The 22,767-nt window shown below is 38.7% G+C and overlaps 1 protein-coding gene across 5 annotated transcripts in view; it reads left to right on the top strand.

Moving 5' to 3' along the window:
• Window positions 1-22,767, top strand: part of NF1 (neurofibromin 1) — a 317,563-nt gene that overhangs the window by 31,986 nt on the left and 262,810 nt on the right. For 2 of the 5 annotated variants that reach the window (XM_060203995.1, XM_060203993.1), the window contains exon 2: window positions 22,681-22,755. The exons of the other annotated variants lie outside the window; for them this stretch is intronic. In XM_060203995.1, coding sequence (XP_060059978.1) covers window positions 22,681-22,755 — 75 coding nt within the window. The remainder of the gene's footprint in view (window positions 1-22,680; window positions 22,756-22,767) is intronic. 5 annotated transcript variants of the gene reach the window in all.

Below are 22,767 nucleotides of genomic sequence, written 5' to 3'. Positions count from 1 at the left end.
ATAGACACCTGCAGAACTGCTTCCCTGCTTGTGAAGTGACTCCCCTGAAGGTGGGGAGCTGGGAGCTCGAACCGGGATCCTTACATTGGTTCTTGTGCTTTGCACCACCTGCAGGCGCTTAACTCGCTGCACTACCGCCCGACTCCCTAGCTTTCCTATTCTTTATCCCTCTGAGAGTATGGACCCAGGGTCATTATGGGATGCAGAAGGTGGAAGATCTGTCTTCTGTAATTGCTTCCCCACTGAACATGGGCATTGGCAGGTCGATCCATACTCCCAGCCTGTGTCTCTCTTTCCCTAGTGGGGCACGGCTCTGGGGAAGCGGGGCTCTAGGATATTGGTGGGGTTATCTGCCCAGGGAAGTCTGTTTGGCATCATGGTAGCATCTGGAACCTGGTGGCTGAAAAAAGAGTTAACATATAGAGCCAAACAAATTGTTGACTAATCATGAACCTAAAGGCTGGAATAGTTCAGATGAAGAGTTGGGGGGGGGGGTTTGTCTCCATTTTGTAAATAGTTAGCAGTCCTATTTTAGTTATATTCCAAAGAGCCCATGACTATACTTTTTTTTTTTTCCCCTTTAGCCTGACATCTGATATGCAGGTGGATCCAAATCACTGTCTGAGGAGATCATGTCAAGGCTAGAAAACCTCTTGGTGTTTTTATCATATACTCTCAACTGGTGTTTTTTTGTAGTTCGTTGAGCAATCATGGATCCCAAGCTTGGAATAGTGGAGAGGAAGTGTTAGGGAGGTACTCACTGCAAACTCTAGTGTACTTCTGCTTTCAGGTATATATTTTGCAGTAGTTTATGGATACGTGTGCACATAAGCTCTCTCTCACAGAAACTGGTGTATATCTAGGTTATGGGACTTTGTTAGAAAGTGAACTACCTGAGATGAAATTAGAATGTACTATAAAAGGAAAGGTCTCACCCGAGTAATGAAGTTGAAGGGTTGTCATTCCACACGTGAAGTCTCTGAAGTCTGAGGTGAAGCATGTTGAGGTGGCAATCGTTGCGTTGGTTAGGTTGTGATCGGCGGATGCAATATTATTTGGTTTGGATTGGGAGATGCATACGGGAAAGTGGGCCCTATCCAAGGGTTCCAGGACTGGGGGAAGTAGGGGCTCTATAGTGGAGATGTGAGGTTCCTGCTGTCTTAGGGTTCAAAAAGACAATCAATAGTTAATATTATCATCACATTATTTGTTAATTGGGTTAACTTTGAAAAGTCCCTTTGTTATGGTTTGCTGTACAGTATCCAGTATCTTGTATATAGCTGTGCTATTGGATGCTTCTAATCTACTTGGTCTAGGCTTTTGAGAGAGTCCGCATATCAAATACATAGCCTATATATTAAAAAGATTCAGTTTGTCTTTTGAGAAACTTTGAGACATACAATTGATTTTCCCCTTCTCATATTAATTAACTACTGGTTTATATGCCTATATTTTGCTAGGAGTGTACATAAACACCATTCCCACCACCAAAGGACTGTGACCCATCCCTCCCACCCACTCCCACCCCCCACTGGCCCAGGAAGCTGCATGTCTACCCCTCACCACTGGGTTTTTACTTTGGTACCCTACTTACAATTTGATCAGGTCCTGCTTTTAGTTTCCCTTTCAGATCTTCTTAGTCAGCTTCTGTTGATGAGTGGGATCATCCCATACTCATCTTTATCTTTCTGACTTAGTTCACTTAACATAATTCCTTCTAGCTCTGTCCAAGATGGGTCAGAGAAGGTGGGTTCATTGTTTTTGATAGCTGCATAGTATTCCATTGTGTATATATACCACAGCTTTCTCAGCCACTCATCTGTTGTTGGGCACCTGGGTTGCTTCCAGGTTTTAGCTATTATGAATTGTGCTGCTATGAACATAGGAGTACACACCTCTTTTTGGTTGGGTGTTATGGAGTCCTTGGGGTATAACCCCAGGAGGGGAATTACTGGATCATATGGAAGGTCCATGTCTAGCCTTCTGAGAGTTTTCCAGACTGCTCTCCACAGAGGCTGTACCAATTTACATTCCCACCAGCAATGTAAAAGGGTTCCTCTGTCCCCACATCCTCTCCAGCATTTGTTGCTGCTAATTTGTCCTTTTTCTTAAGTATCTATTCAGATACTGAACTCCCAACATCACCTCATTATTTTAAGACTTTTGTGAACAATATAATTGCGTTATGCACCCGGCCACCACAGTTCCCTTCCACTCTTCCATACCCCCTCCCCAGAGTTCCTTGCTTTGATGCAATACATTATGCCCAGTTCATGTTTCACTTTGCTTTCTTTCACCCTATCCCTAAGTATTGAGTCCCACTTATAAGTGAGATCATTTGGTATTTGTCCTCATTTTGGCTTAACTCACTTAAAATGACGTCTTCCAGTTTCATTCAAAGTGATGCAGAGAAGATGATATCATTGTTTTTGAGAGCTGAGTAGTATTATGTATATACCACAGATTTTTAAAATATTCCCTTTTGTTGCCCTTGTTTTTTATTATTATAGGTATTACTACTGTCCGACTCCCTACCACAGACTTTTTAACCATTCATTTGTTGTTGGACATCTTAGTTGCTTCCACGTTTTGGCGATTACAAATTGTGTTGCTATGAACATAGGTATACATAGGTCTATTCTGATGGGTGTTTCCTTGGATAAATCCCTAGGAGAGAAATTGCTGGGTCATATGGTAGGTCTGTTTCTAGTGTTGTGAGAAATCTCCAGACTGTCTTCTCCAAGGGTTGGGCTAATTTATACTCCCACCAGCAGTACAGGTATGTCCCTTTTTCTTCACATCCTATTTGTTGTTAACTGTCTTTTCTAATGTATTACCTTCTCACAGGTGTAAAGTGGTATCTCACTGTTGTCTTTATTTGCATTTCTTCTTTGATAATGACTTTGAGCATTTTCTCATGTGTCTGTTGACCCTCTGGATCTCTTCTTCTCTGAGGTTTCTGTTAATGTCCTCATCCCATTTTCTTTTCACCACTGCTTTTAAAAATATTATTATTACTGGTTTAACAATGATTGACAAGATTGTGGGATAAGGGGTACAATTCCACACAGCTCCCACCAGCAGAGTTCCATATCCCTTTCCCTCTATTGGAAGTTTCCCTATTCTTTATCCCTCTGGGAGTATGGACCAAAGATCTTTATAGGGAGCAGAAGGTGGAAGGTCTGGCTTCTGTAATTGCTTCTTTGCTGGACATGGGTATTGACAGGTGGATCCATAACCCCAGTCTGTTTCTGTCTTTCTCTAGTGGGGCAGGGCTTTGGAGAGGTTAGGTTCTAGGACACATTGATGAGGTTGTCTGCCCAGGGAAGTTAGGTTGGCATCATGGTAGCACCTGCAATTTGGTGGCTTGAAATGCAGTAAGATATAGAGCAGAAAAAATTGTTTAATAATCAGGAACATAAAGGTAAAAATAGAGCAGATGCAAGGGGTTGTTTGTTTTCTTTTTAATGTTTATTTATTTTAAATGTTTATTTATTTATAAAATGGAAACATTGACAAGACCATAGAATAAGAGGGGTACAATTCCACACAGTTCCCACCACCAGAACTCCGTATCCCATCGAGGCCTCCCCTGATAGCTTTCCTGTTCTTTATTCCTCTGGGAGTTTGGACCCAGGGTCATTATGGGGTGCAGATGGTGGAAGATCTGGCTTCTGTAATTGCTTCCCTGCTGAAAATGGGCATTGCCAGCTTGATCCATATTCCCAGCCTGTCTTTCTCTTTTCCTAGTGGGGCAGGCATCTAGAGAACTGGGGCTTTAGGACACATTGGTGGGGTTGTCAGCACAGGGAAGTCAGTTTGGCATCATGGTAGCATCTGGAACCTGGTGGCTGAAAAAGAGTTCAGATATAAAGCAGAACAAATTGTTGACTAATCATGAATTTAATGTCTGGAATATTGCAGATGAAGATTTGGGATCTCCATTTTGGAAATAACTAGTAGGTCTATTTTAAGTATATTCCAAAGGGCCTATGACTTCACTAGTTTTTGCCTGAGCCTGACAGGTGGACCCAATTTATTGTCTGGGGAGATGATGTCAGGACTGGAAAAAGGTCAAGAAAGCTAGAGGGTTATTTTCTTTGTTCTAAGTTTACTGAGCTCTTTATGAATTTTGGTTATTAGTCTCTTATTTGAAGTATGTTATATGAATATCTTCTCCCACACTGTAAGATGTCTTTCTGTTAGTTTGGTCATACCCTTGCTGTGCAGAAACTTTTCAGTTTGATATTAATGTCATTTTGATCTATAACTGGGTTTGTCAGTCACTGCTGTATGACATGGAAGGAGACTTAAGCTTCCAGGTAGTATTTATTTTAACAGGTCACTAAGTGTACTATTACTAAGAAATAAATGGAAAACCTATTATTTAATGCCATACTTAAAAAAAATATTGGAGGGCTATTAATGTAATGAGGACTAGGTGAATTAACATTCTAGGGATGGATGAGCCCTTTGCAGGTGAGAAGAGAATTACTGATATTTGCTGATGATTCCAGACTAAAGAAAAAGACTGAAGGAGAGGTGAATTGAGTCTAGTGAAAGTGGCAGTAGCCCTGGTCAGTTTAATTCAGAGTAGATGGAGATGATCAGTTTTTCTTATCCCTTTTACCTGTTAGAGCAAATGGAAAACTCACTTGGAAGACAGGTCCTGGAATATTTGATTCTTTCATCTGCAATAGCCAATATAAATGAATAATTTCTAAAAGTTAAAGACAAATAGAAAGCTTTGATCCATAATCAAGTAAAAATTAAGTATACACTCTTAGGCATTTATCCAGTGGACAAACACTAATTAGAAGGAACATATATACACCTGTGTTCATAGAGCTGCATTGCTCACAATAGCTAAAGAGTAGAAACAGCCTAAATGCCCATGCTCATCATCAGATGACTGGCTAAAGAAGTTATAGGATATATAATCCATGGAATACTACTCTGAAATCAAAAAAAGAAGATAGTGTCTTTGGGACAAAATGTATAGACTGGAGGTGACTATGCTTAGCGAAATAAAGAGGCGGAAGACATCTATAGATCTGATTTACATGAACTTGCAAAAAAAAGCACTAAACAAAACAGAAGAAAACAAATTGTAAGATCTGGGAGAACTACGGTGGTTATCTTTGGGAGGTGGGAGGGTGGGGATACAGAACTTTGGTGGTGGATGTTATATGGAACTATACATTGTGATCTTACAATCTTTTTTTTTTTTTTTTTGCCTCCAAGGTTATTGCTGGGGTTCAGTGCCTGCACTATGAATCACGAATCCACTGCTTCTGGAGGCCATTTCTCACCCCCCCACTTTTGTTGCCCATATTGTTATTATTGTTGCTGATGTTTGCTGGATAAGACAGAGAGAAATTGAGAGAGGACAGGAAGACAGAGAGGGGAAGAGAAAAATAGACACTTGCAGACCTGCTTCAGACCTTTTTTGCGAAGCTAACACCTCCCCCTCCCCAGAGCCAACTGAGAGCCTTAGGTCCTTGCGCTTCCTGCCATGTGCACTTAATCCACTGTGCTACTGCCTGGCTTCTGTGATCTTATAATCTTGTAATAAACTATCAACAAACAAAAATAATAAAAAATAAATGTTCAGACTATAGGATCAAATTAATGGTTCTAGAATGAAACAGGGAAACAGGGTGGGTAGATTAGGTAAAAGGTGTTAATTGTATTGATGAAGGAAAGAATGGACTTGCTATAGTATATACACATACTGATTTTTTTAAAAAGATTTTATTTATTCATTCATGAGAAAGATATAGGAGGAGAGAGAGAAAGAACCAGACATCACTCTGGTACATGTGCTGCTGGGGATTGAACTCAGGACCTCATGCTTGAGAGTCCAGTGCTTTATCCACTGCACCACCTCCCAGACCACAACAAAATCTTAAAAAAAGAAAAAAAAAAAGAAAGAAAGAAAATTGAAATTCATGTAATCAAATGTATTCTAAGAATCAAGAGCAAAATATTAGTTGTCTATGTTTCTCATTTACTTAATTAGAAATAATTTAATCAGAAAAATTTGGTGCAGGATTATTTGGACCTTGCTCTACTCTTCATTGTTCTAGGGAAATAAAAAGATGAAAACAAGTCAATTAAATGAATACTATTTAAATTATGTAAGAACAGAGCGATTTTGCTCATTGTTATAGTCACAGTACCTAATACAGTTCCAGGCACATTAAAAAAACAACAACAAAAAGCCCTCAATAACAAAAACTTGAGGCTAATTGCAGCATAATAATAATAGGTTTTAGAATTTTTAGTTACAGTTAGTATATAACTCCCAATTTGGGATTTGTGACACAGTTTAGTCAGCAGAACACATACCTTACAGTGTTTAAGGCCCTGCTGGATTACAGATACCACGTGTGAGCACTGTGGATGACACTGATGGATGATAGAGTACTTCTGTGTTTGCCTTCTCTTTGATCTTCTTCTCTCTAAAGTGAAAAAATGAAGTGGGGAGATGTGGTGTCATATATATATGTTAGGCCCCTGGTTCATTCCTTGGTGCTATAAAAAAAAAAAAGCTATAGGCTGGGGAGACAGCACAATGGTTATGCAAAAAAAAAAAAAGCTATATATTTATATGTATATCTATCTAGGCTGGGTTGGAGGAATAGTTCACTATGTTGGACTCCTGATATCACATGGGAGTGCCATGGTACCTGGGGAAACCCTGGTATTGTGGCAGTGGTGTTTCTTTTCTCTGTTCTCTGAATGGAAAAGTGATTGGGAGTAGTGAGATCCTGCATGTATGTAAAACAAACAACAACAACAAAAAATGGAAAATAACCAATTGAAGCATAGGAGAAAGAAATAATGGAAAAAGCAGGATAGACCCTAAGAGAAAATGTGGGGGCATTAGTAGGAAGTTAAGTTAAATACTGTGCAATTGGATGCCCAGAAGTAGAGAAGAGGGACTAACATAAAGGCAGTATTAGATGATGCTAAATCATACTGCAAGACTTATGAAAGACATCAATCTATAGATTTTAGTAGTCTAACTCTAAGCAGGATTTAAAAAAATGCACATTTGGCATATGTCCACAGAACTGCTGAAAACTGTGGACAAAGAGAAACTCTTAAAAGTAGTCAGAAGGGGGAGGGAAAAGACATTATTTTTCTAAGGAACAGATAACAAATGCTGATTTTTTATCACAGTTGTGGACTCTGAGAAATAATGGAAAGACACTTATTTTTTGAAAGCTTTATTAATAAGAGAGAGAATAAAAGCATCACTCTGGTATGTACACTGTGGGTACTGAACTCAGGATTGGATTTCTGACCATGTACTTGCAATTTCTGTGCTCTGCTGTTGTGCAACTTCTCTTACTGCAACTTATTATTATTGAAGTGACATTGGTCCACAATGCTATATGTACATATTCACATTTATTTGAATATATGTTTTCACATCACTTCCACCACCAGAGCACTATAAACTCTTCACCTCGGTCCATTGGACCCACTCCATGCTTTGTTCCCAAATCTTCTCCCTCACTGGCAATCTCAGTTCTACAGTTAGAATCCAATGATACGCTTTTTCTTGTTGTTTTGCTTTCTTTTTTCTTCTTTTGTTTTCTCTCTTTATATTCCACATGAGGGAAATAATCTGATATTTGCCTTTCTCCATCTGACTTATTTTGCATAGCATAATCCCCTCAAATTCTATCCTTGTTGTAAATGCAAGATTTTATTTATTTATTTATTTTTATACCAGGGTTATCACTGGGGCTCTGGGCCGGCGTGACAGATCTGTTCCTGGTGGCCTTTTTTCTTTCTTTCTCCTTTTCTAGTTTCTTTTTTTGTTAGAGAGGTGTGGGAAGATAGAGAGAGGGAGAGAAAGACAGACACCTGCAGACCTTCTGCAGGTGGGGAGCAGGGGCTTGAACCCGGGTCCTTGTGCTTGATAATATGTGCATTTAACTGAGTGTACCACCTGGCCCCTGCAAGATTTGATTTTTTTCAAGATGAGTAGTATTCCATGTGTATCTATTATCACATCTTTTTTTTAATTGGATATTAATGGTTTACAGTCAGCAGTAAAATACAGTAGTTTGTACATGTGTCACATTCCCCAGTTTTCCACATAACAATTTAGCCCCCTCTAGGTCCTCTTCTGCCATTGTGTTCCAGGACCTGAACTCTCCCCCCTCACCCCAGAGTCTTTTACTTTGGTGCAATACACCTATACCACATCTTTTAAAAAGACATTTATATATTATTTAATATTTGTTATGATTAGTTTTAACATTGATTTGCAAAATTATGAGATCTCAGGAATATAGTACCTCACACCTTTGTAAAGTGTGTGTATGACCTACCTCGCCCACCACCAAAGTTCCTATAGTGAACATTAGATAACATTTAGATAGCCACTAGAGTATTCACAGGATCTAAATGACAGGTGGTTATTGTTCTTATTTTTCTAAGTTTGTTTGCTTTATTTATAATCCACATATGAATGAAACATTTCAGTAATTGCCTTCCACTTTTTATTTCACTTAGTACAATCACTACTTGTTTCATCTTTTTTGTCCCATCACCTTTCCTTTTTTTTTTTTTTTTAATTTATTTATAAATGGAAACATTGACAAAACCATAGGAAAAGAGGGATACAACTGCACACAATTCCCACCATCAGAACTCTGCATCTCATCCCCTCCCCTGATAGCTTTCCTATTCTTTATCCCTTTGGGAGTATGAACCCAGGGTCATTATGGGATGCAGAAGGTTGAAGGTCTGGCTTCTGTAATTGCTTCCCCACTGAACATGGGCGTTGACAGGTCGATCTATACTCCCAGCCTCTTTCTCTTTCCCTAGTGGGGCAGGGCTCTGGGGAAGTGGGCCTCCAGGACACATTGGTGGGGCCATCTGCCCAGGGAAGTCTGTTTGGCACATCATGGTAGCATCTGGAACCTGGTGGCTGAAAAGACAGTTAACATATAAAGCCAAACAAATTGTTGACTAATCATGAACCTAAAGTCTGGAATAATGCAGATGAAGAGTTTGGGGGGGGGGTCTGTTTTTTGTAAATAGTTAGCAGTCCTATTTTAGTTCTATTCCAAAGGGCCTGTGACTATACTAGAACAAAAATTACAATCATTTATCTGGAACCAGAAAACACCTAGAATTGCCAAAACTATCTTGAGGAAAAGAAACAGAAGTGGAAGCATCACACTCCCAGATCTCAAACTATATTATAAGGCCATCATCATCAAAACAGCCTGGTATGGGAACAAAATAGGCACACAGACCAGTGGAACAGAATTGAAAGCCCAGAATTAAACCCCCACACCTATGGACATCCAATCTTTGATAAGGGAGCCCAAAGTATTAAATGGAGGAAGGAGGCTCTCTTCAATAAATGGTGCTGGAAAAATTGGGTTGAAACGTGCAGAAGAATGAAACTGAACCACTTTATCTCACTAGAAACAAAAGTCAACTCCAAATGGATCAAGGACCTGGATGTTAGACCAGAAACTATCAAATACTTAGAGGAAAACATTGGTGTAATAGTTTCCCACCTAAACCTCAAGGACATCTTTGATGAAACAAACCCAATTGCAAGGAAGACTAAAACAAAAACAAATCAATGGGACTACATCAAATTGAAAAGCTTCTGCACAGCCAAAGAAACCATCACACAAAGAGACCCCTCACAGAATGGAAGATCTTCACATGTCATACATCAGACAAGAGACTAATGAGCAAAATATACAAAGAGCTCAGCAAACTTAGCACCAACGGCTACAGACAGACTATGACCCACATAGTCAACGACTGCCACCTCTCCAGATTCAAAGGAGGTCTCGAAACTTTACATCAGGCTCAACCTGACGCTGTTGACTGGCTACGGAAGAAGGGCAAACGCTAGAAGAAGAAGCACCAAAAAAGCAAATGACTCCATCCAAAAATGGGTAGAGGATATGAACAGAACATTCACTACAGAAGAGATCCAAGAGGCTAACAAACATGAAAAATTGCTTCAGGTCGCTGATTGTCAGAGAAGTGCAACTAAAGACAACACTGAGATACCACCTCATCCCTGTGAGAATGGCATACATCAAAAAGGACACCAGCAACAAATGCTGGAGAGGCTGTGGGGACAGAAGAACAGAATTCCCACTGCTGGTGGGAATGTAAATTGGTCCAGCCTCTGTGGAGAGCAGTCTGGAGAACTCTCACAAGGCTAGACATGGACCTTCCATATGACTCAGTAATTCCTCTTCTAGGGATATACCCATTACCTTTATAATGGCTGAGTAGTTTTACATTGAATATATATCCCCTGGGTATTTAGGTTTGGCTGTTAAGAATAGTGCAGTTGTGAACATGAGGAAGCATACTTTCTTTTGAATGACTGTTTTTGTGTCCTTTGGATCTGTCCCTAGGAGTGCATAGCACATCTTAATCTAATCATCTGTTCACAGACACTTAGGCTATTTCCATTTCTTGGATGCATATATATTTTTTACATCTTTTTGGATAGATAATTAGAAGTGAAACTGCTTGACTGTGTGGTAGATCTATTTAAAATTTTTTAAAAAATTTTTATTTACTCCCTTTTGTTGCCCTTGTTGTTTTATTGTTGTAGTTATTATTGTTGTTGTTGTTGATGTCGTCATTGTTGGGTTGGACAGAGAGAAATGGAGAGAGGAGAGGAAGACAGAGAGGGGGAGAGAAAGATAGACACCTGCAGACCTGCTTCACAGCCTGTGAAGGGACTCCCCTGCAGGTGGGGAGCTGGGGGCTTGAACTGGGATCCTGATGCCAGTCCTTGCACTTTGCACCACGTACACTTAACCCGCTGCACTTCACTTAACCTGCTGCACTTCCGCCCGACTCCCTGGTAGATCTATTTTTAATCATTGGAGGATTTTCTATGCTTTTTTTCATAGAGCCTGCACCAATTTGCATTTCTGCCAACAGTGAACAAGGAATACTTTTTCTTTATACCTGGACTTTTTTATATAGGCCATTCTCACAGGTGTGAAGTGACAGCTTGTGATTTTTGCTTTGCTGTCCCATGATAATAAATGATTTCTTTTTAAAAGAATTTTATTTATTTATTTAATTTGATAGGATGGAGAAATTGAGAGGGAAGAGGGCTATAAAGGGGGACAGACAGACACCTGCAGTATTGCTTCAGTGTTCATGAAGCTTTCCCCTACAAGTGGGGACCAGGCGTTGAACCTGGGTCATTGTGCATGTACACTTAACCAGGTGTGTTACTGCCTGGCCCCATGAACATCCTTTCTTTTGCCTGTTGGGCACCTGTTTGTGTTACTTAGAGAACTTTCTGTTCAGATCTGCCCACTGTTTTAATTGGTTTGATTCCATGGGTATATCACAAATAGCTTATTCAACCACCTGTTGATACTGCTTTTCTTTATACATTGTTGGTACTTAAACTTGAAACCTTAGGTATGAAAATCCTGCTCTCTACTCATGGAACCATTCCCCTTACTCTGAAATTTAAAATTTCACTCTTTGTCTACAACTGATTTTTAGTTGAGTTTATGATTTTATATGTCTATTCTGTATGTTTTCTCATCCACACAGTTGTAATTATTGTGCCTTTTAGAGAGATATGAAGGGCTGGGTGGTGGTATACCTAGATGAGCACTCACATTCAGTGGACAAGGAACCAAGTTCAAGCCCCTGACCCCCATCTGCAGGGGGAAAGCTTCATGACTGGTGAAGCAGGGCTGCAGTTGTCTATCTCTTTCCCTATCTTCCTCTCAGCCCTCTTTATTTCTCTGTCTCTATCCAATAATAAATTATAATAAATATTTTTTTAAAAAGGGAGAAAGAGGGAGTCGGGCGGTAGCAAAGCGTATTAAACGTATGTGGCGCAAAGCGCAAGGACCTGCATAAGGATCCTGGTTCGAGCCCCCGGCTCCCTACCTGCAGGGGAGTCGCTTTACAAGTGGTGAAGAAGGTCTGCAAGGTGTCTATCTTTCTCTCTCCCTCTCTGTCTTCCCCTCCTCTCTCCATTTCTCTCTGTCCTATCCAACAACGATGACATCAATAACAACAGCAACAACAACAACAACAAAAAAAGGAGAAAGACACCTGCAAACCTACTTCACTGCTTGTGAAGCGACCCCCCTTGCAGGTGGGAAGCCTGGGGTCTGAACTGGGATTTTTGCATGGGTCATTGCCTTTCGCACTATGTGCACTTAACCTACTATCGCTAGACCCTGATTTTAGTTTTCTGATTGACTATAGTGAATTCATTTTGACATGGAGAAGAAATAATTAAAGTAGACTGGGGGAGTCCATCTCAGTACAAAGTCAATAGTTCTTAAGCCTAGAAGCTAGATTTCTACTTCATAAAAGTAAGTACTTCATAAAAAATTTAAATTTATTTTTATCTGTGTCTTTTTCTGTGAATGAAATTGTCTCATTCATTTTGATAGCAACAGATATCCCTTAGCATATGACTAAATAAATAGCTCTACTTTCTGGCTTGAACTAAAGTTGTAAACTAAGCACAGTGGCAGGTGCTTGAACTCAGTCTGAAAGCATCTTCCTTCCATACAGTGAATATAGAATTATTTTAAATGCCATGTTAGATAGCACATAGATTCTTTGCCATTCAGAAAAATTTCAGCTTCATAAGAGGCCTGGATTGGAGTCTTGCAAATTTGATTGAAGACTTTTTTGGTGAATTTTACTAGGAAAATAACTTCATATTGGATATAATTTAAATATTAGCTAACATGATTTTGAGACATATTATAGATAGATAAACATTATTTTGGTGTACTAGAGCTGTCAGTTACTTGTATACATTTAAAATCAGCATTCAACATTGCAAACTTCACACAAATTGCCATGTTGTTTGTCATACTTAGACATGTGTAACTTCATTTCAAGTTGGCCTGATAAGGTCTAACATGTTTAGTTTGGGCAGTCTTTTTGGAACATAATTTTACTTAAATAATTTTTTGAAAAATATTTTAAGGGATCAGGTGGGGCACACCTGGTTGAATGCACATGCTACAATGCACAAGGACCCAGGTTCGAGCCCCCAGTCCCTGGGGGTGGGGTGGGGGTGGGGGGAAGCTTCACAAGTGGTGAAGAAGGGCTGCAGTTGTCTTTCTCCTTCTCTTTCTTCCCCTTCCCTCTCAATTTGATAGTCTCTAGCCAATAAATAAATAAATATTAAAAAAATATTTTAAAATTTAAGTCAGTGCGACTTTTTAAAATCAAATTGATCAAAATGTTTCATTTGTTTTAAAAACAATACCTGAGGGTAGATCCAGGAGGTGGCTCATGGGTAAAACATGCATTACCATGCATGAGGTCCTGAGTTCAATTCTTGTTACCACATGGGAGCACTTTGGATGGTACCAGGGAGCTTGGGGTATGGTGAAACAGTGCTTTAACTTCCTCCCTTTTTTTCTTCCTCCTCCAATATAGACTAAAACTAGGGCATAGATGTGGCTCTAATGAACCATATATTTTTCTGTGATATTTTTCCTTCCTGAGTCCTGAATTTGAGTGTCAGATTTTAGAAAGCTGAGTTATTACTGAGCATAATATAAGTTTTAGTGAGTAGATTATATGCTAACTTCACTTTTAAATTTATGTCCGATTCAGCCATTTTTCTCCCTATTGAATTGCTGTTATAAATATTATTTGGTTTACTTCCTATTGTTTGTTATCTCTCCCTAAATTGTTTAACTTGTTATAAGAATTCAATCAGAATTTTAAAAAAATTAAATATGTTTAAACTTTTCAAGCAATCATAAACTTATATATCAATGTAGTAGAGCACAAAGAATGTTATTTGTTATGTATGAGTTGCTAATACAATGCATTGTCATCCCTGTATACTTTACTCTGTTTCTCTCTCTTTCTTTAACCAATGTTCAGCTGTGGCTTATGGTGGTGTGGGGGATTGTACCTAAGACTTTGGAGCCAGCCTCAGGCATGGGAGTCAGCTTTGCATAACCATTATGCCATCTACCCCAGCCCTTTACTGTTTCCTACAAATTAAAACAAATTGCCCAGATACATCAGTATGAATAAAAAAATTGATATGCATTACCACTACCATCTAATTATTAGATCTCAATCATGCTGTACCACTGTCCCAATAATGTTCATTGTATCAAAAGACTCAAGTTCAGATTCACAGGTTGTATTTAGTTGTGTGTCTCTCTTGTTCCTTTCATTCCAGAATAGTTATTGGGTTGTCAGAAAAGACATGATGAAATTTTCTGTTTTCCTTTCTTTCTTCCCTTATTTATTTATTTAATTTTATTTTAATGAGAGAGAGAGAGATAGAGTTAGATACAGAGAGAAAGACACAGAAAGACCAGAGCACTGCTCAGCTCTGGTTTATGTTGGTACAAGGAATTGAATCTGGGACCTTTTAAGCATGAAATTCTATTGCATAACCATTATGCTGTCTCCCCAGCTCAATTTTTCTGTTTTTCTGTATAAAAGTGCATGATAACTTTTCTGTCACCCCAATATTTCCTTGACTTATGAACCATAATAACCAGGGCCTTTAATGCACATGTTACAATGCACCAGGACCCATTATCATTGGGGCTGGTTGCCAGCACTACAAATCCACTGCTCCTGGAGGCTATTTTTTCCATTTTGTTGCCCTTGTGGTTGTTATTGTTATTGTTGTCATAGCTGTTGTTGCATAGGACAGAGAGAAATCAAGAGAGGAGGGGAAGACAGAGAGGGAGAGAGAAAGATAGACACCTGCAGACCTGCTTAGCCACTTGACTAAACACTATGCCAGTTCTTGCGCTTTGCGCCATGTACACTTAACCCGTGTGCTCCCGTCCGGCCCACTGATTTCTGTTTTATGACATGCCTTTATTATTCTTTCAGTATTTCCCTCCTTTCTGCATTTAGCACTTTTTTTCTTCTCTTGATTTTTTTTTTTTTTTGGTATGGCAGCCATTCCTCTAAGGAATCTTGGTTTGTTTCAGTGGAGAACCATATTTAAGAAACCAAGATCTTAGTGCTAGGTACACTTACTGCTACTGAGTTACACTGTTTCTAATGTCTCTCCATAGAGGGAATGGTATGTGTATTCATGTCAATGTTTACTTCTTTTATTTTTATTGTTTTATTATCTTTAAATTTTTTATTGGATAGAGACAGCCAGACATCGACAAGGGGGTGGTGGTGATAGAGAGATAGATAAGAGAGACAGATGCAGCCCTGCTTCACCACTTACAAAGCTTTCCCCCTGCAGGTGGGGAGTGGGGGGCTGGAACACTTACACATTGTAACACCACCACCCTGCCCCCCTCATTCTTCTTTAAAAATTATTTATTTATTTGATATAGAAATCGAGAGGGGGGAGTCATGTGGTAGTGCAGTGGGTTAAGCACATGTGCCGTGAAGTGTAAGGACCCACTTAAGGATCCTGGTTCAAGCCCCTGGCTCCCCATCTGTAGGGGAGTCAGGAAGTCGCTTCACAGGTGGTGAAGCAAGTCTGCAGGTGTCTGTCTTTCTCTCTCCCTCTCTGTCTTCTCCTCCTCTCTCCATTTCTCTCTGTCCTATCTAACAATGACGATATCAATAACAATAATAAATAGAATAATATAAAACAACAAGGGCAACAAAAGGGAAAATGAGTAAATATTAAAAAAAAAGAAATCAAGAGGGAAGGGAGGATAGGGAGAGAGATGCATGCAGCACTACTCTACCACTGGTGAAGCTCCCGCTCCCCACAGATGGATACCCCCTCATTATTCTTAACATAGTTATATGCATTATGTAAACATTGTTCCCAGCACAGATGTCCTGTTCACACTGCTTGTGCTCCACTAACACCCCATGTTGCCACATCCTCTTACCTGCAACCTATATGGATTTCCTGCTTACCTCTCTTAGGGTCATTTCCCCTAATTTGTGCTGCTTCCTTGTGTGGATGTCTCTTACCTGCTGAGGCTCTGGTAGACCCTTTTCTACCATGCAGATACCCAACACAGTTCAACATTCTTTCTGGGCTCTACACTCTTGTCTCTTCATCCCACCCTGTCTACCTTGCTCACATTCTCCTGATAACTTTGTACTGAGTTATACTGAAGGGGACGAGGAGGAGAGGAAAAGAGTCATCCTTCTTTTTTTTTTTTTTTTTGCCTCCAGGGTTATTGTGGAGGCTCAGTGCCTGCACCACAAATCCACTGCTCCTGGAGGCTATTTTTTTCCATTTTGTTGTCCTTGTTGTTTATCGTTGTTATTGTTATCGTTGTTGGATAGGACTGAGAGAAGTGGAGAGAGGAGGGGAGGCAGAGGGGGGGAGAGAAAGACACCTGCAGATCTGCTTCACCACCTGTGAAGCAACCCTCCCCTGCAGGTGGGGAGCTGGGGGCTGTAACTGGGATCCTTACTCCAGTCCTTGCACTTCATTCCACCAGCGCTTAACCCTTTGTGCTACTGCCCAACCTCCTGAAAAGAGTATCTTTTATGGAACAATGTGATCCAAGTTTTTATGTTTCCACTGCTCCTGGAAGCTATTTTTTCCCCTTTTGTTGCCCTTGTTTATCGTTGTTGGATAGGTTGTTGGATAGTACAGAGAGAAATGGAGAGAGGAGGGGAGACAGACTGGGGAGAGAAAGACACCTCCAGACCTGCTTCACCACCTATGAAGCAACCCTCCCCTGCAGGTGGGGAGCTGGGAGCTCTAACCAGGATCCTTACTCCAGTCCTTGCACTTCACTCCACCAGCACTTAAACCTCTGTGCTACTGCCCAACCTCCTGAAAAGAGTATCTTTTATGTGATCCAAGTTTTATGTTTGACAGTCACAAATCCTCAACTTCCGCAGTAAATAATCTGGAGAATTTGAGAAGAGCATTTGGGAGTTTCATTAGCGGTCAAGACTGATATGAACAGATTCTTGTGAGTTATGGGCTTCTATGTATCAAAAAACTTGGGTATTTATAAATTCAAAATAGTAGGAAGGGAAGGAACTTTTTAAAAGCAAGCAATGTATAGAGAAGGATGATACTGGAATTAAGTGGATTGGTTCCTTACTAGTTTTCTATTCCCAAATATATTTACTAAAAATTATTTCAATATGTGTTTTATGATCTCTCTATTAAATTTCAGAACATATTATCAATGTGTTTCCCTAACTTTTGATTTCCTAGCTTTAGTCATTTCATATACTAGCAGTTTAGCTATATCTGTGTTGTTTACTTAAACAGCTTTAATTTGGGTTTGCCTTTTTCATTTAGTCTGTCAAAGGAATAATATCTAATCTTAGATATATTGAATTTTGAATCCTGCCTTGGCAGGACCAGAACAAATAACATGGGTCTGATGTTAAAACTTATATATTAAAAAAAAAAAAAAAGGCCTGTTTCTGTGTGTGCGAGAGGCAGAGAGACAGAGGGCACCACTCTGGCTTATGTGATACTAGAGATTGAATTTGAGATCTTATGCTTAAGAACCCAGTGCTTTATCTACTGTTAAAACATTTAAGGTTCATTAGGCATTATATTGAAATGTCAGAAAAGTCATGGCACATTTTTTTGTTTTTTCTATGCAAAAATGCTTCATGATTTTTCTTACAATGCCATATTCCATATTAATGGTGCAGAATACACTTTAGGGTAAGTATTAACATAACCAGCATAACTATTTGAAATATTTTCCTATGTGTGTTTGTTACTTGGTATCTAAAGTAGATTTGTTTTTCTCTCTACTATGGCTTTTTAAATTTGTAGATATTTCCTGCAGTATGATTTTTCTTGACTTTTTCTCATTTAGATAAAAACTTACATTTAGTGAATTTTGATGTCATCTCCACCCCCATCATGGTCTAAGGGCCTTTTTAGAAACTGGTTGCACAGGGGCAAAGATTTTAGCCTGTGACCTTTTGAAGAATTCTCTGAGTGCAACTAGAAACAAGTTGTCCATTGTTTGTAGTGCTTTGCCTAATGTTATACTTTTCTCTTTCTAAATCCTCCTTTTTTGTTGAAATATTAAAACTTAAGATATATCATAATTAAAGTTTTTTTCCTCAGCTAGTCTAGACACTTTACATTTCTGTCATAATAGGCAAACACCTATAGAAGATGCAGGAAGTATTAAAAAAAAATCTTTCTTACTTAAAGGATAGTTTGAGAGGAGAACTGGGAAATGATACAGATGTATAGACAAATGCACTGTAATTCATTAACCCCTCCAGTGAAAGGGAAAAACATTTTCTCCTCACAACTGGGAGTGTAGTACTTGGCAGCTGAAAATAAGAGAAACTCAATAGGAAAAAAATATCTCATTCTGTTCTGAGAGATAGTGCAATGGATAAAGCATTGGATTCTTAACCATGAGGTCCCGAGAGTTTGATCCCCGGTAGCACATGTACCAGAGTGATATCTGGTTCTTTCTCTCCTCCTATCTTTCTCATGAATAAATAAATAAATTCTTAAAAATATATATATCATTCTTCTCAGATACAGTCACTTTATTATTTATTTTTGTCTTTTAAAAAATTATTCATTTAAATTTTTTCAGGAGTTCACAGTTTGACAATAACCAATAAACCCACAAAGGAAGTATTACTGGGGGCTGGGCAGTGGCACACCCCCTTAAGCACACATAGTACTATGTGCAAGGACCTCTGCACAGGCCCAGCCAGGTTGGAGCCCTGCTTCCCACCTGCAGCGGGGACGCCTTCACGAGCTGAGAAGCAGGTCTGCAGGTGTGTCTAGCTTTCTCCTTCTGTCTCCCCATCCCTCGAAATTTCTGTCCTATCAAATAAAAACGATGAAAAAAATAAACAAAAAATAGTTGCCAGTAGTGGAGGATTTGCAGTGCTGGTACTGAGCCCTAGCGACTGTAGGCAAAAAAAAAAAAAAGTAAATTACATATAGATTTCTATATATATATATATATATATATATCTCCAACAAAAAGCCTTTATACAAGCAATTTTTTTTGTATCACTTCAAGTATATCTTTTACTTATGGTTTTTATATTCCAAAAATTACTGCTATAATATAATGACTACTGAAGTATATTGTGGATAATATCACTATGTCTTTTTTTCTCCCACTACTCCCATCATCAAAGAAAGTTTTGTGTCACTTTACCTTTTAAAACTAGGGCAGGTAGGGGCTGGGTGGTAGTGCACCTGGTTGAGCTCAAGCACATGTTACAGGAAAGTTTCACAGAGTGGTGAAATAGGGTTTCAGGTGTCACTTGTCTCTCTCCCTACCATCCCCATCCCTCTCAATTTCTGGCTGTCTCTACTAATAAAGATAATTTTTAAAAATAATAAAAAAAAATGGACAGGTAACTTTTATTTTATTTTTTTTCCTGCCAAGGGTCATTTGGATATTTACTAACATTATTTGCAGGCTGTAGACATTTACCAAAGTAATAATTAACACTTAATGTTGCTACAAAAGGGCTCCTAGGCAAACAAAGACAACAACGAGATACCATTCACTCTTGTGAGAATGTCATACATCAGAAAAGGTAACAACAGCAAATGCTGGAGAGGGTGTTGGGTCAAAGGAACCCTCCTACACTGCTGGTGGGAATGTCAATTGGTCCAACCTCTGTGGAGAACAGTCTGGAGAACTCTCAGAAAGCTAGAAATGGACCTGCCCTATGATCCTGAAATTCCTCTCCTGGGGATTTATCCTAAGGAACCCAACACACCCATCCAAACAGATCTGTGTACACATATGTTCTTGGCAGCACAATTTGTAATAACCAAAACCTGGAAGCAACCCAGGTGTCCAACAACAGATGAGTGGCTGAGCAAGTTGTGGTATATATACACAATGGAATACTACTCAGCTATAAAAAATAGTGATCTTCACAGGCAGTGAAGCAGATCTGCAGGTGTCTATCTTTCTTTCTCCCCTTCTGTCTTACTCTCCTCTCTCCATTTCTCTCTGTCCTATCCAACAACGAACGACATCAACAACAATAAGAACCACAACAAGGCTACAATATCAAGGGCAACAAAAGGAGAAAAAAATGGCCTCCAGGAGCAGTGGATTCATGATGCAGGCACTGAACCCCAGCAATAACCCTGGAGGCAAAAACAAAAATGGTGATGTTACTGTTTTCAGCTGATCTTGGGTGGAACTTGAAAAATTCATGTTAAGTGAAATAAATCAGAAACAGAAGGATGAATATGGTATGGGATGATCTCACTCTCAGGCAGAAGTTGAAAAACAAGATCAGAAAAGAAAACACAAGTAGAACCTGAACTGGAATTGGCGTATTGCACCAAATTAAAAGACTCTGGAGTGAGGGAGGGGGTGGGGGGGGGGGGAGAGAGAATACAGGTCCAAGAAGGATGATAGAGGACCTAGTGGGGGTTGTATTGTTCTATGGAAAACTGAGAAATGTTATGCATGTATAAACTATTGTATTTACTGTCGAATGTAAAGTATTAATTCCCAAATAAATAAATAAATAAATGTAGGGGGAAAAAAAGGGCTTCTAGATTTATTGAATTTTGAATTCTGCCTGCAATCGCCTTGGCAGGGCTAGACCAAATGATGACCTATGGGCCACATGCTCCCCACTCATTTTACAGCTTTGTTCAAGATTTTATTTATTTATTTTTGGTATTGACAGGGCCTTGTACATGTGAGACTCTGCTGTTCCCTGAATGACTTTTTCATTTATTCAAATTTCATAGAAGGGAGAGAAAGCAAGATAGATACAGATATCATAGTACTACCTCACTATCCATGCCGCATCTGTCTTTGGTGCTTCTATGTGGTTACAGAACTCAAGTCTGGGTTTTTGCACCTGTTGAATTGTGTTTTATTTACCATGTGAGCTTTGTCCTGGCCTTAGTTTTCTTTATTTTAAAAGTACTTTCTCCAGACAATATCATTTCCTAATTATGTATTCTAGTAGTACCTTATTTTGGAGAAATGTAGAACATTACAAGAATGGTCTAACTTTACTTTGAACTTTAAAATAGTGAAATTATTATTATTATTTTCACATCAGAGCACTGCTCAGCTCTGGCATATAGTGGTGTGGGGGATTGAACCTGGGACTTTGGACCCTCAAGCACGAGAGTCTCTTTGCATAACCATTATGCTATCAGCCCTTCCTGAAATGAACATATTTTTGTGTTTATTCTCATCTGTGAATTGCTTCATATTTCTTCAATGCTTCTCATTAAATAATTTTATAACATGTAATTAGTGCAACTAATTAATTTTGTAAGCTTTTTCACCACTAACTGTTGCATATTCTTTTACTTTCTTTTTGTTATGTTTCTTTTTCTCTGCTACTTTTTTTTTTTTCTTACAGAATTCAAACACTTTTATGTTGGTAAATGTATTAATGTTTTCTTTTTCAATTTTTTCTTCCATGACTTTTAGACTTTGTTTTTCTTGGGAAAACTTGCCCCTTCCCAATAATATGAAATTACTTAGTATTTTTTCTAGTTTTTTTTGTTGTTAAAATTGTAGCGCTTAATTACACATATACATATCACTTAAATATATTTAAAATTTGACATGCTATTTTCAAATTATTAGCCAGTTGATTTGATACTGTTTTTTATTGAGGAATGGATTCTTTTACCTCTGATTTGAAATATTGCTGTTACTATGTTCATTTACTATGTATACACTAATATATGACTATAATTTATGTAGTAAGAGCTTACAAATTATTTCCATACCTGATAATGCAAGCCTCTTATTTATATTTTTCAAAAATTCCTTTGATATTCTCACAAATACTCTTTCAAATGAACCTTGCCATTTTAAATAAGTACCCCCATGTTCCATATCTATTATGACATCTTCTCACTATTCACCTCTGTTTTCTTTAACGCAATTTAAGCTCCCATCATCTCTTGCCTTGGCTAACTTTTAGTGTATAACAGTAGGAAGGCTGTTGCTAAAAAAAATTAAATCAGATCATGCAGTCTTATAGATGCTAGGATGAAATTACATCCCTTTAATATTCTTTTTTCTCTTTTTCTTATCAGTTGCTGCATAACAGATTACTCTTAAGTTCTTACAGAACCTATTTTGACCTATTTTGTGGCAGGAGTTCATGACCAGTTTAGCTGGTTAGTTCTTTCTGTTCCTCACGGTGTTGGCCTAAAGTAGCTGGGACATAAGAATCCCCTTCCAATATGATTTCTTTAGTCATATGTCTGGTACTTCCATGATTCTTATCCTTTCCTACCACTCAACATCTTAATTCTTCAGAGTGTTTTGGGTATAGTATAGAGTATAGTATAGAGTGTGAAGGTCTGGGTATAATCCCTGGTACTTTAAAAAACAAAAACCCCAAAACAAACAAAACTTTTTCTCAATGAAGTTAAGTGCTCATTCCTGGAACTAGCATGGTGTCCCTTCTGCTATGTATTATTGGTTAGAACAGTTATGAGACCTGCCTAGATACAAGGAAATGGAATGACTTCAGTTCTTGTTGCGGTGCTAGCAAGGTCTTGCTGTAGGAGAGCAGGTAGGGTGAGAGATAATTGTGATCATACTTGGGAAATATAATCTGTCACTCCATTAATCTCAAAATAAGTTTTAGCTTTTTAAATTTTTTTTGTTACTGGGACTTGGTGCCAACACTATGAACTTCCCTTTCCTGGGGTCACTTTTTCCTTTTTTTATTTTTTTTAAATTTCCATTTTATTTGATACAACAGAAATTGAGAGGAGGAGGGTATGTAAGGAGAGAGAAAGAGAGACACCTGAAGACCTGCTTTACCACTTGTGAAATGGTAAGTGGGGGC

The sequence above is a fragment of the Erinaceus europaeus genome, chromosome 12 (assembly GCF_950295315.1).
Source record: "Erinaceus europaeus chromosome 12, mEriEur2.1, whole genome shotgun sequence".
Classification (NCBI taxonomy): domain Eukaryota; kingdom Metazoa; phylum Chordata; class Mammalia; order Eulipotyphla; family Erinaceidae; genus Erinaceus; species Erinaceus europaeus.
Note: the sequence above shows the minus strand (reverse complement) of the source record. Positions and strands in the feature narration are given on the sequence as shown.